The sequence below is a fragment of the Habropoda laboriosa genome, unplaced genomic scaffold (assembly GCF_001263275.1).
Source record: "Habropoda laboriosa isolate 0110345459 unplaced genomic scaffold, ASM126327v1 scaffold212, whole genome shotgun sequence".
Taxonomy (NCBI): Eukaryota; Metazoa; Arthropoda; class Insecta; order Hymenoptera; family Apidae; genus Habropoda; species Habropoda laboriosa.
The window spans coordinates 2,875,429-2,897,515 of record NW_017100509.1 but is presented as its reverse complement, the minus strand read 5'-3'; the positions used below and the strand labels follow the sequence as shown (position 1 = coordinate 2,897,515).

At 32.1% G+C, this 22,087-nt stretch overlaps 5 protein-coding genes across 5 annotated transcripts; 3 read left to right on the top strand and 2 right to left on the bottom strand.

Annotated features, from left to right (window-relative positions):
* Positions 1-8,616: 8,616 nt before the first annotated feature.
* On the top strand, positions 8,617-10,557 carry LOC108576226 (26S protease regulatory subunit 6A-B). The gene is made up of 3 exons (XM_017939179.1): positions 8,617-8,758; positions 9,159-10,292; positions 10,370-10,557. The coding sequence occupies exons 1-3, from the start codon at positions 8,717-8,719 to the stop codon at positions 10,478-10,480; spliced, it is 1,287 nt and encodes a 428-aa protein (XP_017794668.1). The 5' UTR covers positions 8,617-8,716; the 3' UTR covers positions 10,481-10,557.
* Positions 10,558-10,985: 428 nt separating this feature from the next.
* On the bottom strand, positions 10,986-11,944 carry LOC108576252 (RNA-binding protein 8A). The gene is made up of 4 exons (XM_017939211.1): positions 11,805-11,944; positions 11,505-11,651; positions 11,103-11,364; positions 10,986-11,024 (listed from the first exon to the last, which is right to left on the bottom strand). The coding sequence occupies exons 1-4, from the start codon at positions 11,863-11,865 to the stop codon at positions 10,994-10,996; spliced, it is 501 nt and encodes a 166-aa protein (XP_017794700.1). The 5' UTR covers positions 11,866-11,944; the 3' UTR covers positions 10,986-10,993.
* A 603-nt stretch (positions 11,945-12,547) lies between these two features.
* LOC108576179 (testis-specific serine/threonine-protein kinase 3-like) lies at positions 12,548-14,063 on the top strand. The gene is made up of 6 exons (XM_017939122.1): positions 12,548-12,706; positions 12,789-12,958; positions 13,056-13,205; positions 13,266-13,539; positions 13,657-13,836; positions 13,905-14,063. Exons 1-6 carry the CDS (start codon positions 12,548-12,550, stop codon positions 14,061-14,063), a joined length of 1,092 nt encoding a protein of 363 aa, XP_017794611.1.
* Positions 14,064-14,318: 255 nt separating this feature from the next.
* On the bottom strand, positions 14,319-16,977 carry LOC108576204 (glycerol kinase-like). Its single transcript, XM_017939151.1, has 10 exons — positions 16,897-16,977; positions 16,295-16,553; positions 15,996-16,213; positions 15,709-15,921; positions 15,514-15,624; positions 15,190-15,446; positions 14,876-15,081; positions 14,635-14,772; positions 14,491-14,568; positions 14,319-14,416 (listed from the first exon to the last, which is right to left on the bottom strand). Exons 1-10 carry the CDS (start codon positions 16,975-16,977, stop codon positions 14,319-14,321), a joined length of 1,659 nt encoding a protein of 552 aa, XP_017794640.1.
* An 872-nt stretch (positions 16,978-17,849) lies between these two features.
* On the top strand, positions 17,850-21,707 carry LOC108576203 (zinc finger protein 888-like). Its single transcript, XM_017939150.1, has 12 exons — positions 17,850-18,036; positions 18,674-18,906; positions 18,980-19,153; positions 19,236-19,427; positions 19,501-19,829; positions 19,908-20,149; positions 20,232-20,412; positions 20,483-20,720; positions 20,815-20,955; positions 21,024-21,140; positions 21,211-21,366; positions 21,474-21,707. Exons 2-12 carry the CDS (start codon positions 18,685-18,687, stop codon positions 21,705-21,707), a joined length of 2,226 nt encoding a protein of 741 aa, XP_017794639.1. The 5' UTR covers positions 17,850-18,036; positions 18,674-18,684.
* Positions 21,708-22,087: the final 380 nt, after the last annotated feature.

Sequence of the window (22,087 nt, the reverse complement as noted above, 5' to 3'; positions counted from 1 at the left end):
CCAGCAATTGATCTTCTTGCAGAAGAGGTTTCCCAGTAACTTCTCCATTTCGTAACATTTTCACCTTCGAAAAATTGTGCAAAGTAGCTGAAAGTTACATTTACATCCTCCGAAAAAAATTGAAACTTTTCGTTCGGTGGTTACCGGAGAAAAAAATTCCCAAACTTCACCTGAGAAGTCTTCGCGAATTAATCTCTTGCAGCCAACACACGAGTAGCTCGATTTTCTTGTCGCGAAAGCGGAGTTCGAAGAACGTCGTTTCTTCCGTTACTTTGACAAAGCACGTGTGTTAAGTTGAGAAAACAGAATGTCGCGTAGTACGTTGCAACGTTTCCTGATAGGCAAAATTTTCTTCCCTCCAGTTTTCTGCCGGGAGTAGAGAAACAGAGGGATGAAGGCGAGACGTGTTCTTCACCATTCCTCGGGCACATTTATCAGGAAAAGTCAACCCGGGTAAGAAACATTGTTTGCGTTGGTGCACTCAAAATAACGTGTCTTGGCTGCTGGTGTTAGATGACGAATGAACTGAAATAGATGACTCTTGCCGGTGGATTGCGCAAAAAGTTGCCGCTAGGACATTAATAACAGATCATTTTCGCGTGAAAACTTTAATCGCGGGACCGAAAGTCCGAAGATTTATCAGGGTTGAGTGAAATTTATGATGTATATGAAATGTGTCATTCCTCTGCTACGTTATTCTACCCTCCGCCGTGGAAACGTGAATGTACTGCTCATAAGTGTTTATTCGAGCATTTATTTTGGGAAATTTTAACGAACAATTTTGTGGTGAAAGTTTCCGAAGAAGAAAATTAATTCACGAAGGTACGAATAGTGTATTTCCAGAGGAAAATATGATGTGTTACAATTTTTGTAAAGAAACAAAGTGAATAATTATAATACTGCCCATAAGTATTTATTCGAGCATTTATTTAGGAAATTTTCTATTTTCATAAACAATTTTACATTGATAATTTCCAAAAGAAAAGCTCGCCAAATTTAACATATTTTTTTACCAAATTGATGTTAATTTCATTCGATACTGAATTGAAATTAATTTTTATTCGAGTACTCCAGTGGGACACATTCGCCTGACTGGTCGCGAAAGGGTTAAGTTCGACTCCTGTAATGTCTTTTGTCTCGGTATTTCTACATGAAGGAATTTATTGTTGCTCCATGCACCGGAATAGTGTACGTACCATTTAAATGGATTGTTGAAAATGTAATTTCGAGACTGTCCGTACCAGGTGACAATTCGCAGAGGTTTGAAAAAGATCGCCGGTTATGGTGAGTAAAGGCGTGTTTCTTTTAAAACGCGGGGAAAAAGAAGCATGTCGAGCGAAACGAAGTAATATGGTAGCACTTCGTGCCTGCACGATGGCGATGTTACACGAGCAATCGGAGAAAAGAGATACTCGAACGATTTATCATGTCCCGCATGGTTCACGTCGCACGTTTTCTTCCTTCTGCTTCTTCTTCCCTTTCTCGATCCTATATGCCATTTTAAAAGGCCGAATCAGTCGAATTTAGGACGTGAAAATTTCACGCGAAGCGTTTTTCAAATTGGGAATAAATTAGCAAAGCTAACTTCTTTGAAAAACAGCGACGATTGTGTGCGGTAACTATGAAAAGGAGAGATTGAGTAATTAAGGTTAATTTAATTTAACTGAGATTTATTTGTGAATTAAATTGGGTAACTAATTAGTTCACGAAGATTGGATAAAGAAAGGGTGATTAATTGATGTGAGAAATTTCGAATTTTTCTTGGAAATATTTTCTTACAAAGTTCAATTTACACAGTTTATACTAACTTTAATTAATTTTTTACTTTATACTAAGTTAACTAATTTACTCTAACGATTTATATGGGATAATTGTGAAAAGGGAAGACTGCAATGATTTTCTGGCGGAACACAAAGGGTATTTAATTAATTTTAGAAATTTCTTGTTTAATTTTGAGTTATTTGTTAGAAATACAAATTTTACCTTATAAAATTGAAGAAAAAAGAGCATTAACCTTAAGAATGCTTACCTTATCTTAGTTTCTTCCATTTGTAAAGTGGTTGGTTTCACTAATTTACCTTATTTACTAATGTTCTAGTTAAAATCAACATGAAAAGTGAAAAAAAAATATATATATATACACCTACATTTGTGGGTTATCTAATTTTTCACCCAAATATTTCCCTATAAAATATAATTTACATGATAATAAAAGTTGCTACACGGTTTTCACGTTATTTATGATTTCGAACCTGTAAGACGAGTGTTACGAAAGTTTGTGATTAACGACGAACAAGGGCTGAACAGCTGTAACATAATATCGCGCATTGCGATAACACATTTTTCTCGACTAATGAAGTTTCGAGGTGATGACGCAATTCGTTTTTTTTTTAACGAACACCTATAAGTTATTTCTTTGAGTTTCTCCGCTCATATTTAACACGTGCTCCGCCGCGTAATTAAATACTTTGTTCATTACACTCGGCGATCCCGACAGTTCGATTAACTTAAATTAACTGGAGAGTCTTGCTTAACGAATAAAAACCTAGGGAAAAGAGAAATTTCCCTTCTGTTTCAGTTTTCTTCGTTGTGCATAGCAGTCACTTCGCAATTAACTTAGAATCACGGGATAAATCGACGGTGGTGTATTCTTTGCGTAAAATTTCGTGGAAATTATTTCGCCAATTTTTTTTATTTTTCTATTTTAATTTTGATATTTATTCGAATATCGATTTAAATAAAATTCTCTTCATCGAGTCCCGTTTTCTTAAATTTGTTTCCTCCAAAAAATTTCATCTTCTTCGTTTCGTAACTTTACGTGGAAATTATGGTAATTTGGAGACAGTAAGGTGTGAAAATTGATTTATGTAAACACGTGTGTAGCTTTTATTTACTACAATTGGAGGAATTTGGGGGAAAGATAGAAAACTAGACACTGTGAATATGCAGCATCTAGGAAAACCGCGAATATCTTTTGGAAGCTATTAAACTTTTCCAATTTGAGGTGAAAATTCCCACGGAAACTTTTCTTCAAGTGCTCATTCTAAACTCTCGCTTGGCCAGCATTTATGATGTCTGTAATTACTCCCTATTGAATGAGAGCAAAAAATGCGCTCTGGGTGCAACTCATTTTTCAGAATGAAATTGTTCATTGTATTAATACAGCTCTCGTACTCGAGAAACATTTGATATGTTTATTAAAAAATGCTGTATCATTCGGTATGCAATATGTATGAGAAAGTTCTCAATGAAAATTCTCGTCTGGCATATCTGAATGTACATTTAGTCTTTGAAATATTAAATAAATAAAACGTATAAGGATTTGTTAAAAATTTCTGTTTCTGTTTAAGTATCCGTTATTTGCGAGAATTTCGAGAGATTTCGTTTTCTGTTTAATTAAAACGTTAAGATTAAATTATACAAAATTGCATGAAAATTATTAGTTGAAAGGATATTATTGTTGAATTTTTTGTTTTTTAAGAGTATCATTCACATAATAGGAAGATTGATAGTCTGAAGAATTTGCTATCGTGCAAATTGCAACGTCACCATAATTTACTCTACCTTTCAAAGAGCTGAGATTATTCGTATCTGTCGGAAAAAATGTGAAATTTTCAACTAGAGATGAAAAAGCCACATGTCTGGATTCCTCATGAATTTTTCATGTGCAAAGCAGAACATTTGCATCTTGTTTGTCTTCGATGTTTGTTTAAATCTACATTTGATTGTTCAGAAAGGTCCACTTTATCTTTTAACGATCATTTTACCAAGTGTTGGCAAACGAATCGAACTGTAAGTCTGATTATACGTATTTAACTAAGAATTTTTTCGTTAAGTTCGTGTATCAGTTTTGTTTAATAGAAAATGTTGCAATATTATAGTTAGTTGAGTATTGAGATAATCTAGAAATCAAGTCAGAATCATCTCATCCCTATAGAGAGCAATAGAGACTTCGACATGGAGTAACAATGTTAACAAGGGAGGATAATTGCCATTAATTTGGCCAAGGTAGGGTGGAAACAGCTTATACAAGGGCTAACCTCTCATTCTCTCCATTTTCTTCTGAACCTTCGAAGGGGAAAGGATTCTTGACGTCGTAATTTTCGAATTATACTTCAAGGAACGTTTCTTTTACCATTCCAACACTTTTTATCGTTTTTTTACATGTTTAATCGTCACGTACACCCCTTTTTTTTAAATATAATTTTCATTTTTCAAGTTAGTAATTTTTAAACATTTGCAAAAAAATAGATTGTGAAACTTTTAATTTTTCCTAATTTGAACTCGATCGAAATTTTTTCGCAAGCGATTCGTTCCTCTATTCTGGCAGGTCAAATGATCTAATTGGTTTAGACGAAGATTGGACGTCTTAATTAGAAGTAATCAGTTATATACAGTGACATTTCGCCGAGCTCTGATTTTCAGCTCCAACTGTTACGAATAGGGGTAAGTGTAGTTACTACTTAACGTGTTAAAAAAAGACGATTAACCCTTTGAGGACGATAGATTCATATATGAATCATCATTTTAAGCAATAAAAATAGTTAGAATGATCATGAACTCATGCACGGATGTTTGACTAAAATAAAATTTTGATATAGCTTAGTTTGAAAGAAAAAAAAAAGAAAACTAAAGTAGTGACCTAATTATGTGTTATACTATAGTCCTCCGTCCGCAAAAGGTTAACAGTGGTAGAAAGACGGAAAATAGTTGGTTACTAACTTCAATTATGCATTCCTAATACCGAAACCTACTGCACTAGTAGAAATGCATAAGAGTGTGTTGTAATAATACTCATGAATGGAAAATAGAGGTTACTAACTTCAGTTATGCGTTCCTAATAGCAATACCTATTCCACTATCAGCAGTACATAAGAAAAATACGATGTAATAATGAACGTATTAAAAAAAAAGAGAATCAGCAATAGTAGGGAATGGAACATAAGAGGTGACTAACTTCAGTTATGTACTCCTGGTATCGAAACCTAGACCTAACCTACTAGCAGGAGTACATAAGAAAACGTACTATATAGACAGAAGCTCGTACTATTAGACTCTAATAATTGGAGTATGATGGATCGATTCTCGTTTTTAAGCTCCACCTCTTTCATCAAATACCCATTCATTGCAATGTGTCACTCTAATGTTTCACTCCTAGCGCAAGCTCTATTATATAGTACACGTCGTCTATTTTCTACACTCCTGTTTTTAGGTTAGGAATTGGTATTAGGAGTGTATAGCTTGAGTTAGTAATTTTATAGGTCAGTTTGGCTCGTAAAGTGTATCAGTAGTCCAATATTACATCATAAGACAAGGAGTTCAGCGTATACTGAAGTTACAGGAGGTCGTAAGGAAGTTTTGCTAGTTTGAAGGGACTAAACGATGGGTTGAAAAAGTGAAATGACAGAATTTTTTATACATGGTAAAACTATTGTTACAGCTCATACTTTTATAATAATTTATTTTATAATTATGTCATTTATGATTGGAGGATTTGGAAATTGATTAATTCCTTTAATAATAGGTCAATAAAAAAAATTGAAAACAAGAAAACAAAACAATTCGTTTTTATTTTTGTCCATTTTCTCATGTTTTTCCAAAAATGCACTCTGGCATTTGGAATGAAAGTAGGGGCATTTTCTAATACATTAAATGTTACTTCGTTACAAAGAATTTATAAAAGTATTACAAATTACTGTACATTTAAACTTCTCTTTGTCAAGTTCGTTGCGAATCGCTACCACGGAATTAGATATTAGTATTCCGGAAATTTTGCAGGGTGACAAAAAAACGTGATTCTTCGAAAAAGTGACAATTTTTAAGATTCGTCCGAATTAGTCTGAAAATTACAGAAACATCGAGCTTGTTGCTCTTTTATAAAATTTTTAATTGAAAATTTCGCTCAGGAAGAAAACCAAAGACTAGACAAAGTGATCAAACCGAGTAATTCTTCGTTTACTAGAAAATCTGGTTGAACTATTCGAATAAAAATTGCCAAGTGAGTTGTATCGTTTATATTAGCACTTTCACCTAAACAAAGTGAAAAATATGTACAGCTTTGAATCAGAGAATGGAGTTTGTTTAACAAATGTTCCTCTATGTTTGTAAATCGTCTGGAGAGTGTTTGACGTGACAAAGGTACGCGTTTGAATTGATTCACGGCGTCTGTATTGTTGAAAGCTAGTTGAAAGCTTAGCCATTGCAATGGCAGAGCTTTTGATAAAATTTCCGTTAATGAAGTATTTTTGAGAACGACCAATTTCCCAAGCAACTGCGTAAGATGCTGCGACATTTTCCACTGTCGTTGTGATTCGCCTTTGAAAAAGATTTACTCGACTTGTCAGATTCTGAACGTTCGTTTAAATTGCTATTCTGCTCTTTATACATTTCTAGTAATTCCCGCTTCTCTTCTGTCGTGTATGTTTTATATTGGTCGGCGTGAAATCGATTGTAATACCGCATAATGTTGAATACTTTGATTTTTGTCATCACATAGTTGCATATTATACATCTTGCGCTTTCGTTTTGTTTGCAAAATAGACAATCGATTTCCCAGTTGCGATTGAGGATTCGTGTTTTATTTGACTGTCGCACTTTTGGCATTGTAATGACAGTTTTGTAATATCTAGCAGAATAGTAATGTCATAGATCTCAACCACTATTCAATTGTATATGTTTTACTAAATTATAAATCTCTTTTTGTAAAGCATTAGTGCTACTTATAATAAATTGCTAATACTTCTTATTAGACTGTTACTAGTTGTTCGATATTAAATAAGATGCTGCGACATTTTCCACTGTCGTTGTGATTCGCCTTTGAAAAAGATTTACTCGACTTGTCGGATTCTGAACGTTCGTTTAAATTGCTATTCTGCTCTTTATACATTTCTAGTAATTCCCTTCTAGTAATTGTCTCTGCAGAAGCTCATCTACTCAGTGTTTTTTCATGTCTTTTCTTATTGTCTTCTTTTTCCATCTGTGGCATTTCTTCTCTTTATCTTTCCAAATTTTCTGTATACTTTTTCTTGTAGCAATCTCAAGGTATAAGCCTGATTGTCAGATAAGTCAGATCTGTCTACAAGAGAGACTAGGCAGGCACATTTTACCCCTTATACTTTTGCTACAATTTTCCAACAGTTTGTCTTTTTACTTCTCTATTAGACTTTAAAAATATTTGTTTTTCCAAAGATGAATCCTTAGTTTCCTACAAGCAATCAATGGTAAAATATTTGATCTAATTACTAACAGCCACTACTTATGAATCAGAAAGAGACTTAAAAACTTTGATACTTACTTTTGAACTACAATATTGAATTAATATGAGTTCCTTCTTGTTGAAATATCAGACTTTGCAGAAGCTGCTAAAAAAAAAAACATGACATAAGACTCAAGCTGAAGACAGTCTCATTTTAGACATTAGTATCTATCAACTTTTAAAATAGAAAATGTAGAAAATACATAGGGTTATGGTTCAGGGATGCAACCCATAAGAGCAACATATACTTCATCTCTACTAAGAATCGACTCTGATTCTAAAATCAGAACCTTCCTCACTATGTTACTTTCTGAATGACCAGTCACAAAAAAAATAAAAACAATCATAACAACCTCATATCTCTCTTTTTAAAAGTACCGTTTATTTACCATATCAAATGTAACACAAATATACAGTACATTTATTTACAATACTTCTGTATTTTATTTGAATACTTTCGCTTATGTACCTGTATTTGTTTACAAAAATGTTGTTCAAGGGGCGGCTCACAAATTGTTTGCACTTCACTGCTATCCATTGTGCGTGACGCGTGTTACATATGCATATGTATTCGTCTTGCGTAGAATTTGAGCTTTCTTAACGCAGTCATATTAGCCTATTATAGCTGCTTCCTTAGCGTCGTACGGTTTCCCTGACAACGTAGACATGTTGCATGAAAGAAATACGCAGTTAGAAGGGGAAGCGAGCACTTGAGGGGCCCCACCACTGAAGAAAGAATTCATCTTATATTTAAAATTATTTCTAACTAATAAACAAGCGAAGGAATCTTGACAATTCTTATACATTGTCACTGCAATTCTTTAACTTCAAATTGCGAAATTTTACATAAAAATCGAAAATTTGAAATTTTTTCATTTTGATAGCTGCTTGTTATAGTGTTGAACTATGAATTTTCCATTTTTCTTTACCAAAATAAATATTCTCCCTTCGGATTATTTCTACAATCGTCATTAATTATCTGTCGAAGTTAGTCAAGATTTTATGTAACCTAGAGAAACATTTACTGTTTTTTCTATATTTAACAGTAATAACACACCAATAATGATCGATATATTAATTTTTAATAAATTGCAAGTTGTCAATGATGAAACATAGAAACGCTGTTTTTGTTCATTGTTAAAAATCTATATTTAATCCACTACATTATTATACGACATCATAATATGACGAACGTTTTACAGTTCGTTGTTTTGTGCAAACATTAATGCTACTTTTTAATCTTAAAGTATTGCAAATTTAAAAATTCAAATGTTTAGGAAATTTTTCCGCCATAAATAAAAAAATTAGAGAAAGGTATCCTGGGTTAGATACTCGCTACTTCAGGCAGTACATGTATTACGTGTAGTTGCTTTCACAGCTGAGCAGAATTTGTGAAAAATAATAACTTCTAAAATATTTTGAGCTTTTAACACTTTAAACATAATACATTTATTAAAATAAATGGCTACTTTAGAAGACAAATCTCTCTGGGAAGATGGAGAGGTATGAAACGCAAATTTATTTTATATAGGTTAGGGTAGTATGACAAGCATATCTAAGCGAACGTATAGAGTGATATATTCCGATGGATTGTATAATTTATACTCTTTCATGTGAAATGTTTGATAAAAAATAAATTTTATTACGATTATTGAGATATTTTTGAACCCAAATTTGTAACTTTATTCTACTGCATTTATTGTATTTTGAAAATTTCACAGTCATTTGTTTGTGTTTTCAAATGTTGAATTATCAAAAACTAATGATAAAATTGTTTTTACGAAAAATATCAAGGAAACAAATAATTTAAATGCAATAAATATATATGCACAATGTAGAATTTATAAAACTAAACAAGGATATGATAATTGGTAAATGAAAATTTTTATAATTCTTTTATTAGGAGGTTTTGGGTGAGGATGTTTGGAGAATGTCAACTGATGAAGTTGTATCTAGAACACGTTTATTAGACAATGAGATCAAAATTATGAAAAGTGAAGTAATGCGTATTTCTCATGAACTTCAGGCACAAAATGATAAAATTAAAGAGAATACAGAAAAAATTAAAGTAAACAAGACATTACCATACTTAGTATCTAATGTTATAGAATTGTTAGATGTTGATCCTCAAGACATGGGGGAAGAAGATGGTGCAGTTGTTGATTTAGATGCACAAAGAAAAGGCAAATGTGCAGTTATTAAGACTTCCACTCGTCAAACATATTTCTTACCTGTAATTGGATTGGTTGATGCAGAAGCATTAAAGCCAGGTGATTTGGTTGGTGTCAATAAAGACAGCTATCTTGTTCTTGAAACATTACCTGCTGAATATGATGCAAGAGTCAAGGCTATGGAAGTAGATGAAAGACCTACAGAACAATATTCAGATATTGGTGGCTTAGACAAACAAATCCAAGAGTTAATAGAAGCAGTTGTTTTACCTATGACACATAAGGAGAAATTTGAGAATCTTGGTATTCAGCCTCCCAAAGGTGTGCTGTTGTATGGGCCACCAGGTACTGGCAAAACCTTATTAGCTAGAGCTTGTGCTGCACAAACAAAATCCACTTTCTTGAAACTAGCAGGCCCACAACTTGTTCAAATGTTTATTGGAGATGGTGCAAAGTTAGTAAGAGATGCATTTTCACTTGCAAAAGAGAAGGCACCCGCGATTATTTTCATAGACGAATTGGATGCAATTGGAACAAAAAGATTTGATTCTGAGAAAGCTGGTGACAGGGAAGTACAACGTACTATGTTGGAATTATTGAATCAATTAGATGGATTTAGTTCAACTGCAAATATTAAAGTGATAGCAGCTACAAACAGAGTAGACATTTTAGATCCAGCTTTGTTAAGATCAGGTCGTTTGGATAGAAAAATAGAATTCCCACATCCAAATGAGGAAGCTAGAGCACGTATAATGCAAATTCATTCACGAAAAATGAACATGTCTCTAGATGTTAACTTCGAAGAATTATCAAGATCTACTGATGATTTTAACGGCGCTCAATGTAAAGCCGTTTGCGTTGAAGCGGTACGTGATACCGTAATGTTTCGAAATTATAATTTTATTGAAATATTGACAATTTATTTTCCTTTCTTTTTCTATAGGGTATGATAGCATTAAGGCGTAATGCGACAGCAGTTACACATGAAGATTTAATGGAAGCTATTAATGAAGTACAAGCAAAGAAAAAAGCTAATCTTGACTATTATGCCTAATATGTTTTATTCGGCGCTTTATTTATTAAGGTATATTCTATAATAAATGAAAATGAAGAGTGTAATAATTATATAAACAGAACTAAATTTCAACAAGAAAACAATGTTGTTTGTAAAATACATAACTCAATATGAACAAATTAAAATGATAAAAAACGAAAATTTTTATATTTAATCTTCGATTTGTGAACTTAAAAACAATTATTGAAAATAGATAAAATTGTAGTATTTGTTACCTCTACTTTAATTATCCTCTGCAGTAATTTGTATTATCTCGCGACTATTCATATATTCTATAGAAAGTATAGTTTTACAAATTTAAATTGGATCCTTTTGAAAATATTAATTTTAAATGGATGGAATGTCTAGAACATATTTAATCAATTTTTCTTGCAAATTATTATTTCCAATATTTTTTTTGACAATATCTGTAGAATACACAACAATCTCCTTTATTTGAAGTAGTTATACACAAATGAAGTAAAAAGTTTTTTTAACAATTATTGCCTTTTTTCATCGCCTTCTATGACTTCTCTTCTTAATTCTGTCAAAAAGATAATTTGTTAGTCAAATATAAAAATTCAATCTTTTAACTATATCTTCTAAATAGAATATGTCTTACTTTTTTGGTCCTTTTACAAAACACCAATCAACTGAAATTGGCTGCCCTAAGATTTCTGTTCCATTTAATGCATCTTTTGCTGCTTGAGCTTCTTTGAATGTTTCATACTCTACTAAAGCATATCCTTTTAAAAACCCTGTTCTTCTGTCCAAATTCAAATGCAAATTTTTAATTTGCCCAAATTCTGAAAATTTGTCTTGAATATCATCTTCTTGAGCTTCTTCATGTACTGAATTTATAAATAGAATCCATCCTTCTACAGCTACAAAATATAAGAAGTACTTTCTTAAAAACAAGTAAAAACTGAGTATTTAAACATTTTGTGTAAAATTTGGCCTTATGTTGCAATTATCGTTATTCAAATATTTTCTTCGAGATAAAATACTTATAAAGCTCTCTTACATCTTTGTGGTCCCGGTTCATCGTCATCTTCCTCAACAACGTTCATTGACTCGTAATGACCAACATCATCACGAGTAGACACCAATTCTGCACCATGTCCCCTACCTTTTCTTCTCTTCGCTTTTTCTTTTAAACGTGCGATACCCTCTGAACAGAAAAGATTAAAATATCTTTAAAAATCCTAATTGCTAGATTAAAAATTGTACAAAACCAAGTGGAAGCAAAAGGAATCAAAGAGGTTATCACAAATAACGTTTACGTGTAAACATAAAACCATAATAAAAAGTTTCATAAACTTACGGTCGCCTTCATCATCAACTTCAAATTCTTCTGCATTATCAATATCTAGTACATCTGCCATATTTAAATTCTTCTGTGTTTTCTTATAATACTAATCAACACAAACTCTTAACGTAAAACCGTGTTTACGGTCATGTAATGGACACTACTGGCTGTAGTCATTAAGTATGCGTTATCTAGATGGATAGATGGTGTGCTTACTTTCTTATGGCTTGATATTAAAATAAAAGTTTTAAATGTATTATTAATATAAAATACAACAATTTCTAATTCTTTGTAAAAAGAAAAGGCAACGTTTTAAATAATGGGATTAATATTTTATTAATTTTCTGTAATTTCATATGCAAATACAATATATTATGTTGTATTTCTTAAAATTATTTGTGATAAAAATTAAATTTTGTACACTTTGTTTTTATTAGGAAAAGATTACTCTTTTTTTACATTTGTTATAAAGTTACAAATATATTCGTAATAATCGTATTTCAAATGTTGTCCGTAATCGATTATTTGACACTGCGTAAAGAGCATCGCGCCAAATTTCAATTCATGATCATCAAATTATGCAACGCCAAATATTCCTACAAAATTTTTTGAAACATGTAACTCGACAAGTAAAATGACATCGTTGCAAGTGCAGAAAATAACTTTAAGACAAAAATAACTACAAATAACACAATGATATTTTCAAAATAATTATTCGGATTTGAAATATGCAACCACAATAATAATTTACATCTAAGATGGCATCTGCACCAATAACAAATAATTCTCCAAAAGCCTTATTAACAGTGTATGAAGATAAAAATGATGAAAAATCGGAAAAAAAGTTGACTGTTCTTGAAACACATGGTTATACTCTTGGTAAAACAATCGGAGCTGGTTCATATGCTACTGTAAAAGTATGTTATGTAAATGATAGAGTAGCATTAAAAAATGAATATTGAATATTAGTAAATTATTGATAACAAATTGTAATAAAAGATTGCAAAATCTGATCGACATGATTGCCAAGTAGCAGTAAAAATCGTTTCTAAGTTCCAAGCCCCTGGTGATTATTTAAAAAAATTCCTACCCCGTGAAATTGAAGTTGTTAAAGGTTTAAAGCATCCAAATTTAATTCGTTTTCTTCAAGCAATCGAAACAACCCATCGGTTAGTCGATTTATCGTGTTCCTTAAATAAATGATTATATTCTAAAAATTTTTTCAATATTTATATCTAATAGCTATATAAATCACTTATTATTTAGTGTTTATATTATTATGGAATATGCTCAAAATGGTAGTTTATTGGACATAATCAGACGTGATACATTCATCGATGAATCCCGTAGTCGGCGATGGTTTCGACAATTATTAGAAGCTATCAATTATTGTCATGGACGTGGTGTAGTACATAGGTAAAAGTTTTATACTGTGTATTACACATCATCCTAGTTAACCAAATAATTTTATTAAAGAGATGTCAAATGCGAAAATCTCTTAATGGATCAGAATTTCAATATCAAATTATCTGATTTTGGATTTGCACGTGGACATATGAAACCGAAAAACGGTATAGCTCCATTCAGTGAAACTTTCTGCGGAAGTTACGCTTATGCATCACCAGAAATATTAAAGGGAATCCCATATTTACCTCAACTGTCTGATGTGTGGTCCATGGGTGTGGTACTCTATGCAATGGTTTATGGTCGACTACCATTTGATGATACAAATTACAGTCAACTTCTAAAGGTACCCAGGTACATTAAAAACAAAAAAAGTAATAAACTAGTGTGACAGAGTTCTATTTGTAAAACTCTCATTTGAATAGGAATTTCAGTATGTTGTTTTATTTTGTTCGCGATATAGCAAGTACAAAGTAGAGTTACATATCCTAAAGAACCGAAGGTGTCTCAAGCATGTCGTTCACTCATTTCACGAATACTTGTACCGCAACGCATACGCTTAGGCACTGATCATATAAGGCAGGATGCTTGGCTTGCTACATCTCTTGCTACAGCTCAAACTTCTACTACTGATACTCTAATGGTAGTATTTTAAACTATCTAGTTTAGCATTTTATTAATTGGTAATGTTTATTTTATATGGTTTTACAGGATATTCCTATAATACTAAATGCAAAAGAATTGATAGCTGAAGAGAACCAAGGTACAAACAAGCATGCGACTGGTGTCGAACCTGAAATTGTCGAAGTTCTATCATCTAATTTAAATATTCTGGACCAAAACAACAATAAATACCTACATTTGAGATAAATCTTAAGTTTTCACTTTAAAATAATATTTTCTTGATTTTTCATATTTCATTTAATACAAAAATTATCACAGTATTATGGCACCTTTATTTGTATTTTTTCTTTAGTTCATGTTCCATACTTATAAATAATATTTCTTTTACAAAGTTTAATGACCAGTATATATTAAGCAATAGCCTAAATACTTGTTAGCAAACAGGACCTGCCTAAATGCATATCTGAGTTAAATACAGTACATGGTACTGTATTCGTTCAGTCATAACATAGACTGATACCTAGCAATCATAAGTAAAAGTATTGTGCCTATCACAAAAATGCCGGGGGCAGTTGCTTTATGAATATTTTTTGTATTCTCTGTAACAAAAATACTTAATGTTTGAAAAATGTTAATCAAAACGAAAAATTTAAATACGTCAGATAAAACGTACCACTGGTATCTGTTATGGGTTCCCATCCTAAACTTCGATCAATAGCCATTTTCCATTGTGAATACATTATATCTCGTTCTAAATAAAAAATCATTATTTTTTATGGATTGAATAAATTAAGAAATAGAAAGTTTCTGAACGTACCGTTTTCACTTATTGAAGGTAGAAAAGTGTCACTTGGTACAGTAGCATCTATTTTCACATCCCATTTCCGTATACCATCTGCACTTCCAGCAGCTATTGCAACTCCAAGTGCAGTAGTTTCACACATTAAAGGCCTCACTTTCTTGTAAAATTTTGTGGTTAATCAGATATTGATTTTATTTATGTATTTCGTTTTTGTTGTAATAGAAGATAAATATCATTTGAAAATGATTACACTTACCAACTGGAATTCCACAAATGTCTGCTTGCATTTGCATTAATAAATTATTGTTAGTCATAGCACCATCTACTAACAATTTAGATAAAACTAAACCAGTATCTTCTTTCATGGCTTCTAAAATGTCTCTTGTCTGAAAACAAACGGCTTGCAAAGCTGCCTTTATAATATGTGTACTATTAGTGTCTTCAGTAATTCCACATATAACACTGAAATATTAATACTTTGCAAGAGATATGTGACAGCAAAATTGGTTAAGATTTCTCATCTTATATTATAATACAATTATTAATGTATTGTATTATTATGTTATTTACCTTCTTGCATCCTTTCTCCAATATGGAGCATATAATCCAGCAAATGCAGGCACAAATGTAACATGGTTATCATTAGGAATTTGTTCAACAAGAGATTCAGACTTTTTCACGTCAGTAATAATTCCGAGATTATCTTTGAGCCATTGAATAACAGCTCCAGCTATAGCTACAGAACCCTCAAGGGCATATATTGGTGGTGACTGTGGTCCTAACTGATAAGCAACTGTTGTCAATAGTCCATGAGATGAATCTACAATCTTCAAAATTATTTATTACTACTTGATTTATAAAAACATTAAAAAAAAATCCTGTGGTTGACCTTACAGCAGTTCCAGTATTGTATAAAAGAAAGCAACCTGTGCCATAAGTACTTTTTGCCTGTCCTTTTTGTAAACACATTTGACCTACTAATGCTGATTGTTGATCACCTAAACACTGTAAAACACAGATAACTTGACTAGTATAGTTAATTTAGATACAATGATTATTCTTTGCTTTTCAATTACAAGAGATGCCTACCCCTGATATTGGTACACCAGATAGAATATCATCTTGTATATAACCATATATTTCTGATGAACTACGAATTTCAGGTAAAATTTCTGGTGGTATATTAAAAAATGATAACAATGTTGGATCCCATTTTAAAGTTGTGATATTCATTAGCATTGTTCTTGAGGCATTTGTAACATCAGTAGCATGTACACCAGAATTTGTTCCTCCAGTTAAGTTCTAAAAAAAAAGAATTCTTTTAACTTTTTCTTGTAACAAAATATATTTCAATAAATGATTGTTATTAAACTGACCCAAATTAACCATGAATCAATTGTACCAAACATGCACCGTTTTTGATCTAATGCTTCACGAACAGAAGGTACATTTTCTAATAACCACTTCAATTTTAAAGCACTGAAATATGGACTAATTGGTAAACCACAGAGTGGCTTCAAATAGTTTTTATTTTGATTGCGTATTTTTTTTAATATATCATCTATAATTGATGTAGTCCTCATATCCATCCATACTACAAAATGACAAATATAAGGATTTGATTTCAGTTAGGAATGAAAGAAGTGTAAATCATAGCTCTTGTATCAATGATTACCTATAGCATTATATAATGGTTCTCCAGTAATAGAGTCCCATACAATTGTAGTTTCTCTTTGATTTGTTATGCCAACAGCAACTATGTCACTAGGATCTATGGTAAGCTGTCTTAAGTTAAATACAGTCTGATTAAGGCATTCTCTAACTGCTTTTAATATTTCTATAGGATTTTGTTCAACCCATCCTTCTTTTGGACATGACTGTGATATAGGTACTTGATGATATGTTAATACTTCAGCTGTGTCTGCAGCAAACACCTAAAATAATAATTTAATACAGCACAGTACATAGAACAGTTCAATACAAGAATGTACATAATATGTTATCTAAATTTTTACGAATAATTTGTTCAACTGTTACATTTTTTTGCTGAGGTGTTAGTAAAACTAAATTCACAAGATTTTTCCTATTAATTAATTTTAATTTATTGTAATATATTCATATCACTTTCCCATACACAACGATGACATCACGTTGCGATGTGTTAAGATTCTAATAATAAATAAGTTCGTTCATCAGCGATATTATGGATTATTGTTAAATTAGTAATATAGAATTAAAAAGGTGTAATATCATAAATAATAAGTAAAATTTGTGTACCAAAAATCTAGTGCTACTAGTCCCTTCATCGATTGCACCGACGAGGGGTCCGTATCTACTCGTTGAATCATGTTTGTTCATTTCACAAAAGGGTATACGAACACTTGTCAATAATCACACGGTTTTGTTTATCTGCTGTCAACCGGCAGTTTAAACAACAGAGTGTCACAATCATGAATGTAAAATTGGCAGTAAAAAGTTTTAAATCAACATATTAAAAAGGTTAGGTAACTACATAAATCATTCGATAAAAATAAGCGCTTCGAACCACGCGCACGTTGCTGGCTGCTTTTCATCGATCGCCTTCCTCAATGATAAAACAACAATTTCCATGCACGGATGTACGTCGCCAACTGATCATCGGTTTCCATTTATGGATACGTTTAACATAGAGCGGCACACTGCTTTTTAAAAATTGGCGGCTGTTGAGTTATTTCATAAACTACATTTTTATTTGAACGTCGATCTACTCAGAAAAAAATTCATCTAAATGAGATCCTTTGATTGGTCCATGAAAACGTTTTCATATAGCGGAGAAAAATGCGTCTCTCCATCTGGAAGTCATGTAAACCGGTTATATCAAGAATTTCACAAATATAGTTACTCATTTATGTAATTTAGTAAAATAAACAAAAATAAAGGGATTTTATAATACATCGTTGCACACTTTTATTATAATATTTGTACTTTACAAAAATACTATACAAAACGAATATTTCAATAAATAAGTTTTTCAATTTAAATACTAATATATGAAAATACTGTCTTGAATAATTGAAATATTTACGTAATTTTTATAAAATTTCGTACGATTTATTTTAGATTGTTATAAACATTCCGTGAAACTTTATTAGAGGGACTGAAATTTTGTAAAATATGGCTGCATTACGCGTAGAAAGGATCCGATAGAGGGCATCCGACGCGTGCATACGCAATCGTGCCTCCACCTAACGCGAAGGCGACATCAAATTGCTGTTCACGTTCCAAAAAGTGGCAATAGTTTTATCGCGCATTTTTCGTTACACTTTTATCGTAGCCAACTACTCTACCTGTCATGAAGACCTAAATGGCGTTGGCATCAAGACTCGTCTGCCGTTTCGCTCGCTGCCAATCGTCCAAACAGAGAAACGAAAATTTCAAGTCAGTGCTGGCAACTTTTTACGTTTATTATAAGGCTTCATTTTGACGAGGAACGTAGGCAAATATTTTGTTTACTGTTCCTCGCACGTTATTGTTAGGGTTATTGGATTTTAGCGGTTACTTATCGATACAAGCAAAGGACAGAATGCTTCGTTGCATGCTACAATGAGTAGTCTCGTGGAATGTTCCGTCGTGTTATTTGCCGTTCCCTCGCGTGTAGAATGAATTGCTGGATACGTTATTGTTCGACGATATAACGACATCAATGGGTGTTTTCTTATTCTTAGCGCACACCGTGTGTTATTACATAAGATGAGACCATTATGAAAATTTGATTTTAACAGATTCTGGCCCTGCTCGCATCACCCGATCATGAAAATGAAAAATTATTCCGCCAAATGCAAAGTACAGCTACTGTTCTTTTTATGTAGTATAACGGTATAATTTAATGCATTATGTTCCATGATTTCGTTTAATTTGAAAAAAAAAAAAGAATCTATAGAAATAAGGCATTATGGAATTAGCTGTACGAAATTACAGGTGTATTTACTAACCACTAAATTTTTGAAGACTCATATTTAAGAACTTTTTATTAACATTATAAAATAATATTTTAATGTATGCATTGTTTTTACAGTTGCCAAAAAGATGACGGCTGATTCAGACAAAGATAGTACACATTGTTTAATATGTAACAGTAAAGTTGGTGTATCTACTAGGAATAGTATACGTATTTTTAATGAAAATTCTATAACATCATCAGAAAAACCACTTGTAGATACCATTTGTACTGTCTTGGAGACAGATTTAAATGAAGAGAATGTACATTCTCTTGTTATATGTAAAAAATGTTATAAATTATTTAATGAGGTAAATTAGATGTTAAATGTTATGGATCATTTGAGTTACATAAAGATAACAAAAAAATTATTGATATTTACAGATTGATGAACTTGAAAACCGGCTGACAGAAGTTAAAGTAGAATTATTCAATAATTATAAGAAAACTATAAAAAAGATAGCTGATATGCAAAATGAAGAAGAGTATAATGATCATGATTATATAGAAAATACAGAAAGTCAAAGTACAGATGTGGAAATGAAATATTCACAGAAGGTACTGGATATAATAAAATTAAGTACCTTCATTGTGTATGTTGTATGTTAAAGCTACAGGATTTTTCAAAATTTATTTAAAGGATGACCAAGAAGCTCAAGAGATGGAGGAAGAGGAGGAAAGATTAGATGAAGAGGAAGAAGAAGAACCACATTGTGAATCAGAAGAAATTGTTCTTAAAGTTGAGCCAACAGCAGAAACAAGCCATACTGAAGAAAGAAAAAGGATAAGGAGAACAAAAATTGCAACAAAAGTTGAACCTCCTCAAGAACAAGTAAACAAATTATTAACATGTGTATTAGTTTATATCAGTATGGCAATATTTTTATTTATTATTTATTTTTTAGATTGTTGTTAGAGATGGTTCTATGTATACTTGTTTGTTATGTACAAATGATGAAGATAAAGCTGTAGGAGATGCAAAATCTATTATTGCGCATATAAAGAGCGTGCACGAAACCCGTTTATACATTTGCGATATATGCGGTGACGATTTTAGAAAGAGAAATGAACTTTCTGTTCATCTCGATGATCATGTTGCTAAAGAGGAGGGAGACTTTCAGTGTGAAATATGTAATAGAATATTTAGTAATCTGCGGTTATTTAGGATACACAAAAGAATTCATTATCCACAAGTGAAATCTTGGCCGTGTGAAACTTGCGGTAAAAGATATAGGTATATACAAAATGATTTTTTTAATTACGTTCAAACAGAATAATAAAACACATGTTATAATTTCTGCCGTTTTCGTAGTTCTAGAAACTTATTGGAAGAACATATAAATACGCATACAGGCGTACGCCCTTATGTGTGTGGAAATTGTGGTAAAGATTTTGCTTCAAAATATACGTACAAAGCACATGTAAAAACGCATGAAATACGACCTCGTCCTTTCGAATGCTCACAATGTAATAAAACATTTTTAAGTCAACAAAATCTCAATCAGCATGAAAGAACTCATAATGGTGTAAAGGAGTATGTTTGCCATCAATGTGGTACGATTTATTAATTTATTTTTTCGTTTTCATTATATCGGGAGAAGTTTCATAGTATTACTGAAAATGGTTCAATTTTCAGGGAAAGCGTTTGGTTCACCACATAATTTGGAAGTGCACAACATAGTACATACAGGCTACAAACCATATATATGTAGAGTATGCGGTAAAGCATTTGCCCGTAAAGCTGAAATAAGAGATCATGAAAGGACACATACAGGAGAGAAACCATATCAGTGTGAATTTTGTGGCGCTACTTTCAGGTACGTTTATTTGCATATTTATCGTTTGCAAAATATAAAAACTACTTACTTTATTATTATGCGTTTTTAGTCAACGATCAAATTTACAATCACATAAGCGCGCAACGCATTACAATGATAAACGGTATAAATGTGACGATTGCGGAAAGGGGTTTAAACGACGAAGATTATTAGATTATCACATAAAAGCAGCCCATACTGGCGAAAGACCGTACAAATGCGACATATGTACAGCAACGTTTGTGTATCCCGAACATTTCAAAAAACATATGCGTATACATACTGGAGAGAAACCTTATCTCTGTGAGGTATTTGCAGTGAAAATTATCATTTGTTTAACTTGGATTTCCCTTCTTCATTTGAAAATCTTATCTGATTTGAAATGTTATTGCTGAATTTTAGGTTTGTGGTAAAGCATTTAATAGTAGAGATAATAGAAACGCACATCGTTTTATACACAGTGATAAAAAGCCATACGAATGTTTAGTATGTGGTATGGGTTTTATGAGAAAACCTTTGTTGTATGCTCACATGCAAACTCAAGTAAGTAAGATGATGAGATTCTGTAATTGTTCAATTATATTAATATCAACATGAATTGCATCATTTAGGGACATCTGAACGATACCATTGTGGTTAATCAACCGCGACTCACTACGGAAGATGAAGTTATAGCAATTCCCGACGGTAATGTGGAAATTTTGATGAACGGAACAGAAAATGATCAGGTGAATAAAGGCGTTTATTTCTTTGTATCCTGCTGTATATATTACGAAGCATGTTTTTATACTTTTGTAGTTGGAGGAAACCGAATTGTACGTGACGGAATTGAAGGACCACGTTATTATACAAGAAGAAAACGAGGATCAAATGTATAACGAAGAAGATGTATTGAGTATGCCAACAGAAGAAAATGTAGCAGACGAAGAAGTGGGACATCTCGTTGATGGAGAAGTACGTATATAATTTTTTAATACTGAATCGTATACTATAATGTAATACAACGTACCCAGGATCAGTGTAACGACGTTCGAGTCGTTATAAAATTGAATAACTTTTAGATGGCCTTCACGGAAAATGAAACAATGGAATGTAAAACCGAGGATTCGGAACAAGTAGAGGAGGTGTACAATTATAATGAAACTGAAGACGGAGAAACGATAGTTGTACCAACTACCTCAGAGTACAAAGTAGTGGAAGACGAGAAGAATGCGGTTCGATTAGTGCAAATTCGGTTTCCAACATCAGTTGGTGGGGAAGGGCGAAGTTGGTTAAACTTAGTACAAAACACGTAAACTTTTAATAATAATAATAATAATAATAATAATAGTAATAGTAATAATAACCATGTAAATTCGATGGTAGAAAGCGTGAATCAATACTCGTAAACGAGTGGCTGAAGAAATTTGCCTTATACAGAATGTGAGTGTCGTGTTATTTGATGCGATCTCTACTTAATTATATCGTACGATAAATTTGTATTTAACTACGTTCTTGTAAGTTTTAAGCAGTAACTACATAATTCTTCAAATAGATAAAAGTTGTATCTAGCTGTAATCAATGCAAAAGGCAAGGAACTTAAATTTTGACTACAAAGAAACATGTCTAACGTCCTAAACATATTTCTTATGTTGCATCCGAGGGGAATTTTCTCAATTAAAAAGTACCACAAATA